General features: G+C 46.0%; 1 protein-coding gene and 1 non-coding gene across 2 annotated transcripts in view; both read left to right on the top strand.

The window, feature by feature from the left end:
• The window catches only part of ACADSB (acyl-CoA dehydrogenase short/branched chain), a 226,382-nt gene that overhangs the window by 160,778 nt on the left and 48,932 nt on the right, over positions 1 to 16,672 (top strand). Inside the window, exon 8 of the mRNA XM_085601734.1 lies at positions 9,758 to 9,847. Coding sequence (XP_085457860.1) covers positions 9,758 to 9,847 — 90 coding nt within the window. The remainder of the gene's footprint in view (positions 1 to 9,757; positions 9,848 to 16,672) is intronic.
• LOC146866829 (U6 spliceosomal RNA) lies at positions 7,614 to 7,723 on the top strand. Its single transcript, XR_014968587.1, has one exon. It is a non-coding gene; the product is annotated as a U6 spliceosomal RNA (small nuclear RNA).

The raw sequence follows: 16,672 nt of genomic DNA, 5'->3' as shown, positions 1-16,672 counted from the left end.
TCTGCCTATTCATAACAATCGGGGGTTTTCCCTTATTTAATGAGTACCCCAATATCGTCCCAAAGTCCAATGCTTCATGCTCTATGGCTTTAATGGCCCTCTCGGGATCAGGCGTAACGAAAGCTAAGTCGTCTGCATAGGCCATAATTTTAGTATACAATCCGTGTCGGTTTATAGCCGGGATTTCTAAATTGTTAATAAGCTTTTTAATAAAGGGATCTATGTATATAGCAAAAAGCAGCAGGGAACAGGGACAACCCTGTCGAGTCCCGTGCGTGATCTCAAATTGCTTGGTTAATTGCCCATTTATTAAAATCCTAGCGGTAGGGTTGAGGTATAAACCTTTTAAGGCTTGAATAGCATTGGGCCCAAAGTTCATCCTTTTCATGACGCACCCCAAAGGAGACTCGATCGAATGCTTTTTCGGCGTGAAGTAGTATAAGCGCCATCGGGTCTCCTGAGATCTGTGCCGCATCGAACAGGGTGATGGTTTTCCGAATATGATCGGTAGTACCCCTCTCCGGAATGAACCTGTGTTGCCAAATGGATACCAGATGTTCAATTTTGGTAGATAGTCGGGAGTGAAAATTTTAGCATAGATTTTAGAATCGCCATTTATGAATGTAATTAGGCGATACGAGCCAATTTCTAAGGGGGTTTTGTCTTTTTTAGGGAAGATGATTATCTTGGCTGTAGCCCAGGAAGCTGGAGGGGTGACCCCATAAAAAAATCTATTCTACCAGAGCCGTAAATATTCTGATAATCTGGGCAGAGAAAGCTTTATAGAAGTCCACTGGGATGCTGTCGGTGCCTTCCGCCTTGCCATCTGGAAGATTTGCAAGGGCATTAGCTATTTCCTCCCAGGAGGGGGGATCTTCTAATTGCCTACGGTCTTCGGTGTCAAGATGTGACAATGACACTGAGTCTAGATATTTATCTATCTCCTCATGTCTGGTAGCTTGAGAATAATTACCTTCTTCAGTATAGAATAAAAGTCTCGCAAGGCAACCCTGATCTCACTAGGCTCACTTGTGACATCCCCTGTGGGAGTCTGTATATAGTGTATCTAGTTTGTGGTAAAATGTTGCCTTGTCATGACCGCAAGCTGATGGCCGACTTATTCACTATACTCGTCTATCTTTTCCTTTGCCGTCACAAATTTCGCAGCGGCTTTTCCTGCCAAGATTGAGTCAATTTCTGCCCTATAGATGGCTATGTTTAACTGGGCGGATTCAATGTTCTGAACTGCGCTAATAAGTTTTTCTTCTGCTAAGCCCAGTTTTTTCTGAAGGTCTAAAATCTGCTCCCTCTCAATTTTATTCTTTCTTAAGGAAAACTGTAAGGTCTCCCCTCGGATACCTGCCTTCAGGGCGTCCCAGACAACCATAATTGGAGCTGATCCAGTGTTGATTTCCAAAAATCCCTGGATGCAGCCCGTCATGTGGTTTAAATATTTTACATCTAGCAATAATGCTCTCTCGAAGCTCCAAGTTGAAGCTGGCTTACGAAACAATGTGCCCCTAAGACTTAAAATCAAAGGATTGTGATCTGACAGAATTCGTGGTAAGACATCTATCTTACTTTCGTGTGGTAGGGAGGTTGATATCAGAAAATAATCTAATCTGGCAAAAGAATGATGTGGGGCTGAGTAATAGGTGTATCCCGGCTGGTTCAGATTGAGATTAGACCAAACCTCCATCAGCCCGTGTGTATGAATTAAATTTTTCAAGGCTGGAAAGACTTTGGGTTTCCTACCCGTATATTTTCAGTGGCTGTTTGTTCCCCAATTGCTGGCTAAATTGATATTAAAATTTCCACATATAATAACTGGGAGAGGCCAATGGACTAGCTCTTCGGAAATATAGTTAATTACCCCAGGATCGTCTGCAGTGCTCCCGAAGATTGAACAGAGGGTAAAAGAGGAATCCGTATTAAGCCGGCATTCTGCTAAAACCCACCTCCCTTGGGGATCAGATTTGAAGCGTGAAGACCGCATTAGATGGTTATGTTGAGCCAGAATGCCTACCCCTTTTACCCTGGCGCTCTGCGAGGTTCCCCCCACTAGGCTGAAACCTAATGTATTCAAAAGGTGCAATTGTGAGCCCTCAATGTGAGTTTCCTGGAGGCAGACTACGTCTGCTCCCATGAGTCTAAGACCTTGGGAGACTTTGTCGTTTGTGAGCATCGTTTAGGCCGCAAATATTTAATGAGACCATTCTAAACTGTGTAGTATTAATCATTTTGATGCACTACAAATTTAGCATATATATAAGGTTGCACCGAAAAAATATACAAAAAGCAGATAATACATGCTACCCCATCGAAAATCCAACTAGTCTTGTATTTTCTGCAATAACTGGTGTCATAGACTAAAGTGATAACCAAAATCCAGCCCCAAAAAAATAATAATCCAACCCTCAAACTAAATGCCCTTCCTGAGAACTTGCCCTTACCCTCCCCCACCCACCCCCACAAAATGAGCAATCCGGGATAACCTGAATGATGGTTGTGAACAATAACACCCCGCCACCCAGCCCCGCTACCGAAATTCAAAACTTAGAATAGGCTAAGCTATGCTAATCAAACTGAAAATATAGAAGGACATTCTTTTAGTGACACGATTATACGTAAGGATCCTCATAGCATGATGAAGAGAACGGCCGTAAGACCTGCCTTCCCTACCATTTTACCCCGATCTCGGCTTAGCAAAAAAAAGAAAAAGAACAAGAGAGAAATTAGGTGATGTCAATAGAGATTAAGATGCTAGAAGTAGCATATTAGAGTCTATTAAAGCCTAACTCTGGCCTTTCTTGGACTTTACTTCGTTAAAGTACTCGAGATTTCACTTCAAAGAAGAACGTTCGCGGAGTGCCGTTCAGGATAACTTGAAGTTTGGCAGGGTTCATCAGAAAAGCTTGGCCCCCCAACTGTTGAAAGGGAGTAATTAATTATACATTACGTAATTGTGTTAAATACTTTTTTTTTACCTCTAACCTGTAGATGTCAGTGTATTTTTTAAAATTATTTTTGTAATTTATATTGTTCATCTATTGTAGTGTATATGTGAAAATGTATTTGATATTGAAAAGAGTATATAGTGGGTGAGAGTTAGGGTTAAGTGACTATGGTGGGGGTGTAAGCTAAGGTCAAAGTTTTACCCTAACTTGTGAATTCAGTATGATGTGTGTTTATAATCTGCGGTGGGGTTTATTTACAACTCCTTACTCCTTCTCTTTCCGCATTGCACAGCGGCAGGTTTTGTTGACATTTGTTGAATTTTTTCCTTGCCCCAGGAAGGTATATATTTTATACATTTTAACATTTCCCAGGGTGGGTTGAAGTATAGGTCCCCACCTTTTTCAAGGGAAGGTATAAATTCAGCCCTCCGTGGTTGACCTTAATGGATTATGCAAAAAGGTTCTCAGCCCTTATATTGAATGAAAAAAATTGGGGGGCTGGCCAGGTACATATCCTGCACCGAGTCACATTTTCCACAAAATGTTTTTGATTTACATTCCAAAGACTAATGACTTTAAAACTAAGTGCTAAACACAGTACATTTTCATCCATTGCTACACGGTGGTTGTGTTTAGTTGACATTCTAGAGTGTGGTTATGTTGAATGAAAGGCACGAAAACCAGAATGAAGGGAACTGAGAAGATTGTTCGAAATATAAGTCAGCTAAAAATAAGCATTTCTATCTCTTTGAGAGAGAACTTGGTTAGGAGAGAAAGGGTCGTCTGTAGGTTTTTTTAAATATAACTTCAGTTTTGAATCAGTGTGGGTAGGTGCCAGATTCTATTAAATTGCTGAATGTACAGGTTAGGCCGTGAAGAACTCTGGACGAGAAGGTTGTAGGTTTGATATTTTGAACGAATTGGGTGCATGAAGGATTGGCTGATTTGAGAGTGGGGTTGAGCACCCTAGCAGAAGCAGTCGTAAAATCTCTCAGCAAGTCAGATTAAGGTGGACAAGGGATAGACGACAAGGTGTGTAGTGCGTAGACTTGCAAGGGTAGTATTAGAAGTAAACTTTGATGCAAGGCCTGTTGCTGATACCAAGAAATATGACATCTGAATGGACAGGAGAGTAATCTGTTGATGCTGTGTGTATGATGATACGGTTCAGGTTTCTGGAGAGTGGAAGGCGAAACTGGACATGGTGCTTGAGCCTTAACGCCACCACTCAAATTAAATCATCATTGTTAAAAGGATTAATTGTAGAAATACCGTTGCTTATAAAAAAAAATCTAACCTTTTATAGCACCAATATGCCATATTATCATAAAATGTCATATGCAGTCTTTAAGGGGCTTGGTGAATAGTCCGATATACCCCTCACCCTTTTCTGCCCCACATGTCCATTACGGACTTGAATGTTTCCTGACAATGTGAAAAACGCACCTTTCTGAGAAGAGTGCCAAAGTAGTTTACTCTCTTCAGAGACGACATCATACACATTACCTCCTCGTTAGTCTTCCTCGCCACATGACTAACAAAGTGAGCTTCAGCTCCACAACAGAACCCTCCAAAGCAAAAAAGTCAGCATCCCATGCCTCCCATCCCTTCCCAATATGGCCGACCCATTACACCCATGACCCCTATAAGAGGCGACCGGCCCAACCCATCAGCCTGTTTTTTTTGTTCTGCACTCTCTCCAGAGCGCATCAGGTGAGTGGTGCCTGCTGTAGCAGGTGCGTGGGTCCAGGGTTGGAGGTCCTGCTCTAACGGACCCTAGGGGCATGGACCTTGTTTTGATTCCCCTACTTGTTACCCCCGGTGTGTGTGGCGGTTGCTGTGCTGGTGCCGGTGAGGCTCTGCCTTAGCGAGCCATGGTTTTTCAGGTAAGGGGGGGGTTTGCGTGGGGGCCGGTCTTTCCGGTTCCCTTGTTTGTGGCATTCCCTTCGCCGCCCGCCTTTCGTTTGTATTCTGCGGGCGGCAGCAGTAACTTACAAGGGTTGCGGGCGGGTGCTTTGCATTCCCTGTTGTCGCCCCCTGCCCGAGCCGCGTATTCGCCTGCCCCTCGTGGCGTTGGGGGAGGCGGCGGCTCTCCTGACGGCGATGTCCGTGGGGTTTTCCCTTCCCGCCGGACTCTGGCTGTGTCATTCCGCCTCCCGCTTCGGCGCGGGGGCGTGTGGCGTCTCTACGGGGTTTCTCCCCGGGTCCACCGCTTCCGTGTTTGCTTGCGCCGCCAGCCGCCTTCCTCTTCGGGTGCTGTGGCGGGTGGCCGCTGGGGAACCTGACTTACCTGCCTTCTGGGTGTTTTCCCCGGTTTTGGGGGTGTGGTTGGTCTCGGCGTCGCTCTGCCCGGGTCCTTCCTGATTGAGCTCCCCTTGCCGGGTTTCGGTCGCTTTCCTGCTCGCTTTTCTGGGGGCGGGGTTTGGCATAGCTCACGCATTCTTCTCTGCTTCCTCCCCCGGGTCACTGATACTGGCGGGGGTTTCGGTTTCCCAGCGATTCAAGCCAATGGCTGTTACTTCTTTGCTGTGTCATTTGTCTTTGGTGCGGAGGGGCTGGTTTTTCCCGGGACACCCCTCCGGGGCTGCAACGTGGCGTCCCACCACCTGTTCCGATTTTACGGCCCCGTTGTGTGCCGGCTGCTTCCTCCCGCTTTCCCGTCCAGGGGCCATGTCGGGCGGGGGCTGGTGGGACTTGCTTGCGGTTTGGGGTTCGTGTCTTGGTGATTCCCCACTGGTTTGATGTACAGCGCTCTGCTGCCTTTCAGGGTCGGTCTGTGCGTGGTTTGGGCCATTCGCTTTCTCCCCATGCCGTTGCTGTTCCGGGACTCCGTGTTGGCATTGCTCCCTGGACGCTGTTGGTATCAGCGGCTCTGTGAGTAGACACTCGTTTTAGCTGCTTGCCAGGATCCACGATCGCTCTTAGTTCTTACTGTGGTCGATAGTATTGGTTTGAAGATGGCTTGTTTCCCGCTCTGGGCCGTCTCGTTGTCCCGGGGGCGGGGTTTGGTTCGGCTCTCCCTGGTCTCATTCTTTCTTCTGCCGGGGTCTGTTGATTCAGTGGACTTATGCGTCTGCTGCAGGAGCCTGTGTTCGTCCTCTTGGTCACGGGTTCAGTTCCCGGCGGGTCCGCTCAGCCTTTCATCTATCTGAGGTCGGTACGATAGTGCCATTGTGTTGGGTTTCACCAACACATCTGTTCTTCGGCGCCCGCATTCCTGTAGTGGTGAACGGGCGCTTTGCGTCTTCCCTGGTTCTGTTAGTGTCCTACACAGTCACTGACCTGGACTGATACCCATTCGTAATATTCTTTGGATTGTCGTGCGTTTGCTGCCTTTCTTACTCTTCTTTTCATTCAGGTGCTATGGCTCACTGGTGTTTCTTGTGCTCTGGTTTTCGGGGCTCTCACATAACGAGGGTTCGGGTCACGCACTCGCTGTCGGAGTGGCATGTGTTGGCTACTCTTTCTGACTCTTCTTTTGTGGTAGGTGTTTGATGTCCGCTGACCACCCTTCCTGCTCTGAGACGCCGATCGTCTCGCTTTTTTGTGATCATTCTGTGGTCGAGTCCTGCTGATCGCTGTCGAGGTGTCGTGAGTTGGCGGAGTTTCATTTCTCTGCTTTATTTTGCTGCACTTTTCCGGTGCGCGTGTTCTGTCCTTGTGGTTGGGGGTGCTGGCTGGGTGCTTGACTCTTCCTCCACCGGTTCTGTTTTTACCTCTCTTGGCTCCTGTGCCTTGCGGGACTTGTCGCCCCGTTGGGTGCGTTGTTGTGTGCCGTTGGCCTGGTGGCTTGGTCATCTGTTGCGTCCGCTTCAGGCGCCTCTGTTTCTCCTCTTGGAGGGCTATGTGGGGGTGGGATGCGCCGCCTGCCTTCCCTTCGGGTGCGGGCGGTGGAGGTTGTAGGCGATTGTCTTTTTGCTTCGCTGTCGTCCTTCCTGAGCGCTGGCGCTGTGTTGCCTTCCCTCTCTTCCCACTCCTACTGCTCTGCCCCGGTTGGTTCGGGGATCCCGGGTGGGGGCCCTGCTATGTCGGGTTCTCTTGCTGGTTCCTCCTCCTGCTGGCCGTCGCGGTCCTGCCCTGCGCTCCCCCCTCCCCCGCCGCCTTGTGCTTGAGGCCCTGCTATAGCGGGCTCTGGGGTTTGGGTTTTGGCGTTTGGCTGCCCCTCTCTGTGGGGGCGGCTGTGGGCTTCTATATTTTTCCAGATGTTGCACCTGGGTGCGTGTGGGTCCCTCGGCCTCCTCTGTCTGTAGGGGGCGCGGGGCTCGGTTGGCTTTCGGCTTGCCGGCGGTGTCCGCTCTGTGCCCTCGGTTCTTTCGTGCCTTTCCGCCCTGGTTTCGCATGGCCTGGTCTGCTTTCTGCGGTTGTGCAGGGTCGGGCCTGGTTTGTGCCAGGTTGGGGGACCGCCTGGGTCTTCCGGGTGCTGTGGGCTTTGGGGTCCTTTTTGGACTCTCCCTGGCGTGTTCGGGTCTGCGGCTGTGCCGCTCCCTCCTCTTCGTGCTCCCTGTCTCGGCGGCTGGTTCTTGCCCCCCTTTTTCTGTTGGGCCAGGTGCTTTGGCTCAACCAGGTGCTGGGGCTCGATGGTGGGTCTTGTGCCTCTGGTTATCAAGGCTCTCACGGGACATGGGTTTGTGTCCCGCACTCGCTGTCTTGGGGGCATTAGTTGGCATTTCTTTCTAACTCTTCTTTAATTGGTGCGATTCAGAGGAGATTGGCATGGCCCCTGCGCAAGGTTGACACGCAACATTCGTGGGGCGTTCCATTTGGTTCTCGCTGGCCATGGATTTGTGTCACGCGCATGCTGTCTTTGTGTCCTGTGTTGGCTCTCTGTCATTCTCTTATGAGGTTGTCTGACTTGGTTGGGGCCTTCCTCGTATGGTGTTTTGGGTGATCGCTTCGGCGGCTGGGGTCTCGGTGCCTCTGGTCCTTCCTTGGTCCGGTTTTCCCGGCCTCTTCCCGCTTCTGTCCTGGTACGGCTGGGAGGTTTTGGTGCTGCTTTGGACTACTGCGTCTCCTACAGGGGCCTGGGTTCGGTTTCTTGGTCGCGGTTGCTGATCCTGTTGAGTCCCCTTTGCCGCTCCTCCGTTTGTGGTTGTTGCATTGTAGGCCGCTGTTATCCGTTTCCCGTATTGGTTGTCGTGAGCTTTTTTGTTCTGGGCTGGGTCTGTGGTTTTCACTCTGGGTGTTTTCCAGTCTGGCTTCTGTTTGCCGTTCCTTGGTGGCTCTGGGGTTTTCCCCTGCCTTGCTGACCCTGCCTTGTGCTCCCGGGTGTATGCTGGGTTCGCCCCTGTTTGTGGCTGCCTGTGTGACGGTGTTATTCTGGGTCCCTTTGGTGCTGTTTGCTCCCTTTGGGTCTCCGGTGTTGGCTCTTCGGCCTTCTCCTCCTTTTTCTGCCGGAGTTTCTGGATCACCCTGCCCTTCTGCCCTTCTCGCCTTTGGTGGGTGCTCGTTTGGGCGACTCGCTTGGTCCCTGTGTGGGGCGGGCTCGGTCCGTGGTGCGGCTTTTCCCTGCCTTCTGTGCATGGGTGGTCTTGTGGGTTCTCCGCTTTCTGCGGTGGCCTGGTTGAGTCCCCTTGGTGGCCAGGTCTATTCGGTGTCATTCTGTCACCTTCCTGGGTCTGTTTGTTCCCTTATTCCTACCTGGGTTCTCTCCTTGGGGTCGCGGTCCCTTCCGGGGGGTCCTTTGTGTGACTGGGGTTTCTTTACCCTTCTGTTCTCTTCTGCGCCCCTTTTCCTTTCTTGCTACTCGCGAGTGGTGTTCTCCTTTGCGGGGTTGCTGTGTTTGTCAATCGGCTTCTCCCTTTCTGCTGTGCCTTTTTTTTGATGGGTCGCTGTGGTGGGGTTGCCCTCTGTTCGTTCGGTTTCCCTTTTTTTAAGGGGGGTTTTTTGTTGCCCTCTTTCGGGATGTCCGTTGGCCGGTTTTGGCCGGCTTGTTCACCGGGCTCTGTTTTCTGTGGCCTTTGGCTCCGTGCGGTCTGGTCCGGAGCTTTTCTCTGTCCCATTTGGGCCTTTGCTTTCGGCATGGTTCCTGCCGGCTCTTCGTGTCTCTGGGGTCCGGGTTTTTGTCCTTCCCGGTGTCTTCGGTCCCGGGCTGGTTCTTCCTGCTCGTGGTTGCCTCTCCCCTGGGTGGTCCTTCCGCTCGTTCTGGCCTGTTGGGTTTGGCCCTCGTTCGTGGGCATTCCCTTATGGTCTGTTGGTTTCTTGTGAGTTCCATGAAGCCGTTGGGCTTTGGTATGTGCTCACTGTGTTAGTCATGTGGCGAGGAAGACTAACGAGGAGGTAATGCCCCGATTACTTACCGGTAATCTTCATTACTCCGAGTATAGTCTTCCTCGCCACATGAGTTCCCATCCCTCCCTCCCTGTCTGGCTATCGGCTTCATGTGGTGCTTGGTAGTTTCAGGCTGATGGGTTGGGCCGGCCCGCCTCTTATAGGGGTCATGGGTGTAATGGGTCGGCCATATTGGGAAGGGATGGGAGGCATGGGATGCTGACTTTTTTGCTTTGGAGGGTTCTGTTGTGGAGCTGAAGCTCACTGTGTTAGTCATGTGGCGAGGAAGACTATACTCGGAGTAATGAAGATTACCGGTAAGTAATCGGGGCATGTACCACCGCTTCTAAACAAGCATAACCGTGGTTGGCTTGCAGTCATAATGATTAGAAGTCCATTCTAGTATCCCAAGCACAACTTCCAGGTATTATGGCTTCTGGTCAGAGGTCTGCTTCTTGTCTCCTCTCTCTAGACAGCGCAATGTGTATAGTAAGTATTACACCCACATTTCTAAAGGTCTTTTAACTTTACAGATGCTGGGGTTAGCACAAGGCTGCTTTGACCAGACTATACCCTACACAAAGCAGAGAGTCCAGTTCGGGAAAAGGATATTTGAGTTTCAGGTATTGATCTTTCTGTTCTTCTGTTTCTTTGTTGGTAACACTATCAGTGTGCGAGAGAGTTAGTTGCTTGTATGTCTCTTTACTCCTGAGTTTGTGTGGATCCCTCTGACTTTCTGTCCGTGTATTTCATTTGTATCAATGTTCCTACTTTTATAGTTGTTTAGGTCTCTTTAATAAATACAAGCATCCTAAAGCTACTCCCGCAGCTTGCTTTTTAGTAAATATTTTCGGTCAATTACGATCTTTTCTAAAGTTCTTTGGTTTGATGGTGCTGTGTCTTAGATGTTTTGTCCCCTCAGGAAGATGTCACAAATAATATGAAAAGACAACTGCACTCTGAATCTCATGACAAAACCTGTAGCATGGTTTATTATTCATAATTAAGTTGAATTGCATCATTATTTAGCCTGTCCGTTGTTCCAGATACTGACGATTTTAACACAAAAAAATACAATCATAAAAATGATTTATCTTCTAAAATTAAATAATATTAATGGTGTCTGAGTTACAGTTAGGAAAACTAACCCCTAATAAATAACTTACTAGCCCACAGCATGCCACCCCCTGAGAAAAGAAGCAAAATCTGTTACCAAAAAGCACATACTTGTGAGAGCTAAAACAGAACAGATCTGTGAATGTCATCTTCGTAGCCTAATGGTATATTTGACACTGAATTGCTATCTTTCACGTATAAATACAAGTTTATCATAATTGTAACAAACGTGCGTACACGACCGTCACAGTGGGTTATCACATTGTGTTTCAGGCTATAGACAGGTATCTTGTTACATGTCATATCACAGATTACTGTAGGAGGCACAGATTTTGGTGTTGTCCACCCTCTCCGACAAAGCGTGGGGAGGTTGCACTATGATGATTCACAGGCAGGTACACAACATAACACAGATTACTGTAGTAGGTGAGGGTTTTGTGTTGGCTGCCCACCCAAACAAACCCTGAGGATAGACGTTTTGTACTATGATAATCCTTATTAGGCTCGGATCAGAGGGATTTTATATTGTTTTGACAACTGTGGCTTTGTACATATTTGTAATTTGATTAAAGTATACCTCGTGGCTGCCTCATGGGAAAGCTTGTGCCCAATGCTGGAGGTCTGATTTGGTTATGGTGACACTCCAAGAGTAAAGGTTATTGGCTTGATTCTTTATTAAGAAAAGTAAAGGTAAAGGGAGTAGGCCTGAAATATTGATTGTGAAAATCATATGTTAAAATCACTAGGCATTTAAGGTTAGATTGTTATTACTCTGTAGTAAAGCCTACAGATAGGTATTTTGTAACAAAGAATCTGTAGCAGGTGAGGGTTTGGTGCTGGTTACTCCCGCTTACAAACTGTGGATGTACAAGATTGCAGAGTGAGAATTCTCATTTGATTTCTTAGCAGAGACAATATTTTGCTTTTCCTACCGTAATTTGTAGACTTTTATAATTGTATGCCTGTTGAAAGCATAAGTTTAGGCCTGAGTTGGTTATGATGACATACCCTTGATATAGTCTTGATTGCTTCAATAGGAAAAGATATTTCACATGCCACAGGTCTGATCTGATTATTATGAAAAGTTACAACAAAGGCAGTAGGCTTAATTTATTCACTGTGTATCACATAGGTTAAAGCCAACAGCCAGTTTTTTCACTTTTCTAAAGCTTGGAAACAGATATTTTGTTACATAAAGTCTCACTGATTATCTTTGTAGAGAATGATATTGGTGCAGGTCGCCCCTTTGACAAATCATAAGGTTAGGAGAATTAGGCTGTAATAATTCTTGCAAGAATCTCTTCGGTAGGCCTGACAGGCTTAGCTGTCTGCCAGGGTCTTGTAATGAATAAAATATTACATAATACATGCATTCGCATATAGAAAAATATACCTACTAAGATACATAGAGGGCCTTCTGCCAAAGGTCTGTCTGACTTCGAGTTACATTCTGCTTACATATATTATGGCATACAGAATGGGGTAATGGACTCATCGCTGGATCTCTTGCCTTGTGAATGACTGCATTCTCTGATCACATGTGCAAATTTACCTGAAAGTGAGTGCGATTCAGTGTCGGGCTGGTTGGCCAGTCCTTTAGTTTTCAATGTCCTCATTTCAAAGTTCCCCTTCCATTTGGAAGAGGTGTGGCGCCGCGGCCAGGGCGACTGACTCCGGAATCTGGGATCACGGTTTGATCCCCGGTGCCGGCGGCAGATTAGCCCAGCACCATGTGACTCTGGGCAATAGCTTGCTTAATCTTCCTGACCACCCCCAGCGCCTAGAGACCCTTACGGGTGATTGTTCGCGCTTTACAAATGTGGATATTATTATTTATCTGCTTCTCCTCTTTTTTTCTGTTACTATTTCTTGAGAAGATAGTACAGCTCCCCAAGCAGTGCTAATGGCTGCTTGCTTGCTGCTCATTTCATCTGCAGTGCGCTGCATCCTGCCTGGCACTAATCCCTATATCAGAGCAACCATAATGTAATGCAGTTGTCAGTGTATCGCTGTTTTACCTTTCTAAGATGGCCAGCACATTGGTTCTAAACATGGCAGCCATGCTGGAATTTTAAAACAGTGATAGACTATGTGCAATAACAGCACAACATGTACACCCTCTGCTAAGTTTAGTTTTGTTATTGCATACATATTCCTGCTGTGTTTAGATGGCATCACGTTTTCTTTTGCCACTTCTTTTTTCTTGTACTATAACATTTTTATTGATATGTAATAAGAAAACACGTACAATTAGACCCAATTTGCAGAGGCTCTGAGATACAAACAGAAACTGAACACTCTAAAAATCGAAAAAGGAAACCATAGAAAATGGCAGTGAAAGAAATACGTACATGTATAGGTTTGGGGAATAACAACCATCTTCCAAATAAGATACAGCAATACAAAAATGGAGATTATGGTATATGATGTGGATGTAATTACTGTAAAGATAGTAAGATAGGACTCCATGAGCTTGGAAGAGCTAGGGTATTGTGAAAACTGTATCATAAAATCACTGGGTGTCTTAGAACAAACAAGTGGGCAGGTATCCCAGAGCAATATGGATTATAAGACAAAAGAAAAGAAGTAGGAGCAGAGAAACCAAGGGAAGAGGAGTCGAGGGTAGCAACTCAGCGTATTACACATGAAGCACAGTCCAAGCATGTCTAGGTTCATCAGAAGGGGAATGAACAAAGTCTTTTCGGACTCCACACACTTGTCAAGGCAACTTTAAACTTTGCTGTCTAATTGAGGGCAAGCCTGGAGTGTGGAATGAGAGCTATGGGCTCCTCTCAAGAAAGTAACCATGTGTGAAAGAAAAGATGAGTGAACGATTTCCATGCATACAAGATTAGTTTCACCACGATTACCAGAAGGATTCAAGCAGAGCCATATCAATGGCTCTGAGATTCAGGTTAGTCTTCAGGGACCTAACATCACCATTGGAAAATCTAGACTTATTTGGGTGTTAAAAATAGCTGAAAGATGGTATTGTATTGGAGACCAAAATAGGTTAAGAAGTGGGCATTGAAAAAACATGTTGGTAGGAACCAGCATCCTTGTCGCAATTCCAACAGGAGTCCTTCTACGGCTGATTTAATTAATGGAGCCTTGCTGGGGTCCAGTGAAATACGTTCATTGTAAAGAATTTTGACTGGAGGAGAGTGTAGTGTAGTTCCTTTATCCCGGATAGGCTCTGCGCATTGGTATAACATACACTATAGATTCGACATAGGACTAAGGTCAGTATGTCTCTATTGAGTACATTAAACTTAATTACTTGTGTGTGCCAGCTAACTCAGAGGTCACTAGAAACTTCTTGAATATACAAGAAGGTATTAGTCTCTGACAACCGCATAAACATGACAACTTTGTTTCCATTTAGAATCGGAACAGTCTCAGAATCGTGGAAACAATAGATAAGTTTCACTCAGTCAATCGTGCATGCTTAGTTTCTACAGAGTTGCACAGAAATAGAGAGACGGGCGTTTCAACAAAAGGGTTAATAAAAGGGTTTATTGAACAGTCTTATTTCTCATGCAAGAGATATGAATTGCTACAATCGTAAGAAAGACTGCAAAGTACAATATGTACGAAGTTAGCAGTAAGATAAAATAATACTGCAATAGCATGGTTTGTAGCTATGACATATATTAATCAAAATACATACATAAATAACATAAGCTAAAATGTGATACTTATCTGATGCTTGTAAATTGTTCTACCCCAGGGTACCCAACCTAAGTGCAGTACGAGTTTTGAAGTAGGTGCCATTTCTAAAGTATAGCTAGCTATATTTTCATTTAGCCAAGAGTTGCAAAAAGTTTCTCTAAGTTCTAGTCCGCTCCATACCTTAGAATGAGAGAGGTTGGATTCTCTTTTCTGGACTCGATAGTCTACCCCCTGCAAGGGAAGTCCGAGACCACTGGAGCTGGATTCTCTGCGAGGAGGATGGCAGCATCAGGTCAGTCCATCAGGCTGGAACTTGATCTCCTTCCGAACTTGCCGTGGCAAACCGCATAGTCTGGGTTGGATCGAATCCTCCGGGAACCGCAATTTGCCAGGGCAAGTGCTGGATTATTTATACCTTGAAGGTGTCTAGGAATGCCAGTATTGACGTAAAAGTTGGGCAGAGGAACATCATGAATGAACCCCTAAGGAATAGATGTTTATGCATACTTAATGAGTTCTTGGAGAAATCAATATTCAAGCTGGGGGAAATTCCTAAAGGCTTAAGGGTCTGGTTTTCCAAGAATTCGTTGTGACGTGGATGGACGGATGTAGGTGGCCATGCCTGTATTTGGTTTGTACGGACAATGTCTAAATAAGGGCCGGATTTCTATGTCCAAATAAGGGCAATGTGAAATGTACCTATATAAGGGCATAAATCGGGAAACCTATATATGGAATCTAAAACAGCACACAACACCCACTCCAGTTTCGTATGAACGACGTTACTAAATCCTAAACGTTCTAAACATATCTTAAAACAGAGTATCGCATGGGGTTGCTAAAATAAGCAGAAAACATATCTAAAACATATGTTCTAAAAATACATTACAAAACCATTGCTATGCATAAAGTGTTATACATATTAAAGGCAATGTTCCATTCTAAGCATATGATCACATTGGAATGCTAAATGAATGAACCAAAATATATACATGTGATGAAATGACTCGTAAATACAGAAGAAAAAAGGGCCGAAACCATTTCATATCGGGTTACACAAGTCAAAATGCTATTCATGACAAGGTGGCATACTGTCCCTGGAAGTGTTATCAAAGAATTCTGTTCTCTATGAATAGTTCTACTATAAGCAGATTACTGTGATAAAAAATGAAAAATACAACTTTGGGACGGGTAAGAGAAGAAAAAATATAATAAAAAGTTCCAAAGTCAGTATTGCGTTTGAAAAAGAATGAAGGCCAAATTTAGAGTCTCTCCGGAACACTGTGTGCTTGAATCAAAAGTTAGTGTGTGGGGATGGAGAAAACATAACATTTTCTAATCCTGTAGACATCAAGTTGTCTACTGTTGTGAGTGAGAGTTGGAATACCTTGTGTAGAAGATCAACAGCACATAGATGCAAACTATCGCCTTCAGCATGGGAAGCATCAGCAATATCCGGATTGGATGTTACCTGCGCGCCTGGTGTTTCCTCTCGTACCTCAGCATTAGAATGTTGCGTCTGTGAGATCTCAATGAATTCCGCCATCAGGATTGGTAGCTGCTGGGGACAACACTTAGCAAGGGCCGTTATCGGGTCCAGCAGGGTATCGATATGCTTAGGCATGACTGATGGGAGTGTCAGACAAATGTCCAGCACGCATTCTTCACCGCATAGCAGGTAGCGTAGAGCAAGTAAGATGCAATCTTGCCAAATTGGTCTGAATGACAGAACTCAAGTGGTGTTTAATTCTCGTAGACGAGGTTAACCTAGAATTCGGACGATGCGCTCATGACACATCATCTCCAATAGAGTTCTTTCCATGGTGAACTGGGTGTCGCTGGTGATTTGGCTTGCCATATCATAGCAATAGGAGCAAAAATAGTATCCCTGCAACGAGTGCTAAAGGAGCGGCAGTCCCCCAAACACAGAGTGCACAAAGTTTGGAAAAATTCCGAGGACTTGTCAGTACCTTGAATAGCCGACTCCACAGGAGCAGAACAGTAATTCTTCGATGCCCCCTTACAGCCTACCGACTAGGAAGAAACTCCTGTCAGCACACTACAGGGGGAAGGGGAAATTGGGAAGAGAGAGACTGCCTCCGGGTCTAGTCTGTCTTTCTACGCCTCAAGGAATATTTGGATCTTACTTCGCTGGTAAGGTGAAGTGACAGATACCTGCAGAGGAGACACAAATGTAACGCATACTATACCTCCCTCAAAACCAGTTAATAATACATTACACCTTACGTTACTTTTACTATATACCTTAAACCCTCCAGACGTTTGCCTCTCTCCTATGTGAAAATGGATTTCTTGAACAAGTAGGGTTCTCTCTCATAAGCATAAATGAATTATGCACTGTTCTTAGAAGTAGCAATGGCTATATCTCAGGAGAAACAAGACCTTACTTGAGTTTTCCAGTTAATGTCCAAATCCTGACGACAGGTCACACTTGTGCCGGTAATGTTGTTTTGAAGACCTGAAGTTTACCGACTCCGAAGGTTCAGAAGCGAGGAACAACTGACTTATTAAAGGAGGAGGAGAATAACCTCAAAAACGGAACTGCCCCATAAATAAGGGTTATTCCTAAGAGGAGAAAATAACTCCTCGGTGTGCACACCAAAATTCGCCACTGAAGGCGATACAAAAACTAAGGTCTG

Source organism: Triturus cristatus, chromosome 1_2 (assembly GCF_964204655.1).
Source record: "Triturus cristatus chromosome 1_2, aTriCri1.1, whole genome shotgun sequence".
Classification (NCBI taxonomy): domain Eukaryota; kingdom Metazoa; phylum Chordata; class Amphibia; order Caudata; family Salamandridae; genus Triturus; species Triturus cristatus.
Note: the sequence above shows the minus strand (reverse complement) of the source record. Positions and strands in the feature narration are given on the sequence as shown.